This window comes from Macadamia integrifolia, unplaced genomic scaffold (genome assembly GCF_013358625.1).
Source record: "Macadamia integrifolia cultivar HAES 741 unplaced genomic scaffold, SCU_Mint_v3 scaffold_18A, whole genome shotgun sequence".
Lineage (NCBI taxonomy): Eukaryota > Viridiplantae > Streptophyta > Magnoliopsida > Proteales > Proteaceae > Macadamia > Macadamia integrifolia.
Genome location: NW_024870636.1, coordinates 24,832 through 27,225, shown reverse-complemented (window position 1 = coordinate 27,225; position 2,394 = coordinate 24,832). Strand labels below are relative to the sequence as shown.

The window sequence follows — 2,394 nt, the reverse complement described above, 5'->3', positions numbered from 1 at the left end:
AGTTTCACTTCGCTTCATTTTAATTTCACTCACAACCATCCAAACAAAGCATTTGAGAGTGATGAAAATGAAAAAATGGAAAGAGGAAAATAGACTTATATCCCTAAAACCTACAATAAATAATTAACTATGGCTATTTTGAGCTTACTTTTTTTATACTCGATGCCATGCACATTTCCATTGCATGACCTATATCCGGTCTATTGATTCTTGAAACTTGTGATTCGGAAGCCATGTGCAGGCTCATCAATAAATTTCTTTGTAACAAAGTTTCTGGATGAGACATGAGGGTCACGTCAAGATACAAGGGTGCAAAATGACCCTTGTATTCCTCCTAGGACGCGGGGTGGCTGCTATGTCCCCCACGAGAAAACACTTGCCAAAGATTTAAGGGATGGTATTGAGATTGGTATCGGTCTTTGCTAATATAGATCCAATACCGATCTGAATCAAATTAGATTGGTGCGTATTGATCAATTTTCCTTACTTTTTATAAAAAGTACTAATTTATTACTATTTTATCCCCGAATCGATCTGGATAATGGATCCAAATTGGTCTAAGATCGGGGATCAATCTCAGCGAATACCAGGTCGATACTTGAAACCATGACAATGCCCAATTTCTTTTTCCAAAAAAAAATCATGTACCTTTCTATAGTGATTAAAAAAATAATAATAAATAAATAAATAAATAAATGCATAGATGCACACGGCCCAAGCACAAACATGTTTTCCAGTACATTGCGTTGCACGATTTACATGGAAAGTGATAGATCTTCTCTCTCGTCTTCTTCTTCTTCCTTTTCCCAACCTGGCCTTTTCTCCAATTATTATTACTAAATTATCTCAAGAACAAGAATCACACAAAGTACATTAATTCTCTTTCCTTCTCTGACGAAGAAGATTAGAAACCCTCCTTTTTACTCGGTTAACTCCATCCTCCTAACAACTGCTCTCCTGCAATTCAAAGATGTGAACAGGAAAATGTCCATAAATTGTGTTGATATTTAAAGTACTCTTATCAATACTAAGAGAACATCATATCTTAATCAATGTTTTGAAGTATAGGAATACTGCGACAAGCTTACCATTTTTGTCTATAAGCCTTCTTAGTAAAGATGAGGAGGAGGTGAAGTGTAATGCTAAACATGTGGTGGTGGTGGCGGCGATTTGTACTTGTAGACTGGAGTGGGAGGCTTGTAAGGCTCCTTAGGAGGTGATGGTGGTGGGTACTTGTGCAATGGTGGAGGTTTGTGCTGCTCCTTTGTTGGAGGAGGAGACTTGTATTTGTAGACTGGAGTGGGAGGAGGTGGGGGAGACTTGGACTTGTAGGACGCTTTAGGAGGTGATGGTGGTGGGTATTTGTGCACTGGTGGAAGCATGTGGTGGTCATGGGGTGGTTTGTGGTGCTCCTTTGGTGGTGGAGACATGTGCTTGTAGGGCACCTTAGGAGGTGATGGTAGTGGGTGCTTGTGGTGCTCATGGGGTGGTTTGTGGTGTTCCTTTGGTGGTGGAGGACATTTGTGGTGTTCAGTGGGTGGTTTGTAGTGTTCCTTAGGTGGTGACCAAGGAGGTTTATGATGCTCATGAGTGGGTGATTTGTGGTGGTGTTTGTGGTGCTCGTTATGCTCAGTGGGTGGTTTGTGGTGCTCCTTTGGTGGTTCTGGAGGAGAATGAGGAGATTTGTGGTGTTCAGTGGGTGGTTTGTGGTGCTCAGTGGGTGGTTTATGGTGCTCCTTAGGTGGCAGTGGAGGAGACTTGCAGACTGGGGATGGTGGAGGATATTTGTGGCCTGATGGGGGTGGTGGAGATTTGTAAAGCTCCTTTGGTGGTGGTGGTGGAGGATATTTGTGGACTGATGGGGGTGGTGGAGATTTGAAAAGCTCCTTTGGTGGTGGTGGTGTTGGTGGAAACTTGAAGTGGGAAGGAGGAGAGGGAGGAGGGGGAGATTTCTTGGGGGGTGAAGGAGAGTAGTTGTTGTGTGCAGTGGTCTCTAGTGGTAAGCTAAGAGACACAGCCAACACTATGAGAGTGGTAATGAGGGCTGAGGCCATTGAAGCTCCCTTGCCTCCTTGTCTACTCATCTTACACTTCCAAAGTGGTGATGCTTTGGATATGTTCTCAAGGAACCTCTCCTTAACCCTTTATATAGCTTGGTAGTTTACCTCTGTTCAAACACATCAACTCAGCTTTGTGAAAAAGACACATTAGTAATGAAGAATCGACTGTCTTTTCTCATAGAAAGTACTGTTTTAGCTAAAGGAGCCATGGTATTCAAAAAGATGATAAATTTGACTTGGGCCCTTCTATTATGTGTCACCACTTGCTAGATACAACCTGCAACCTAAGCAAGGAATAATGTAATGTGATATCCGACCCTTTGTGATGTAATAA

The 2,394-nt window shown here is 42.3% G+C and overlaps 1 protein-coding gene across 1 annotated transcript; it reads right to left on the bottom strand.

Annotated features, from left to right (window-relative positions):
* Positions 1-717: 717 nt before the first annotated feature.
* Positions 718-2,100, bottom strand: LOC122071117 (extensin-3-like). The gene is made up of 2 exons (XM_042635400.1): positions 1,089-2,100; positions 718-957 (listed from the first exon to the last, which is right to left on the bottom strand). Exon 1 carries the CDS (start codon positions 2,082-2,084, stop codon positions 1,143-1,145), a length of 942 nt encoding a protein of 313 aa, XP_042491334.1. The 5' UTR covers positions 2,085-2,100; the 3' UTR covers positions 718-957; positions 1,089-1,142.
* Between the last annotated feature and the right edge of the window lie 294 nt (positions 2,101-2,394).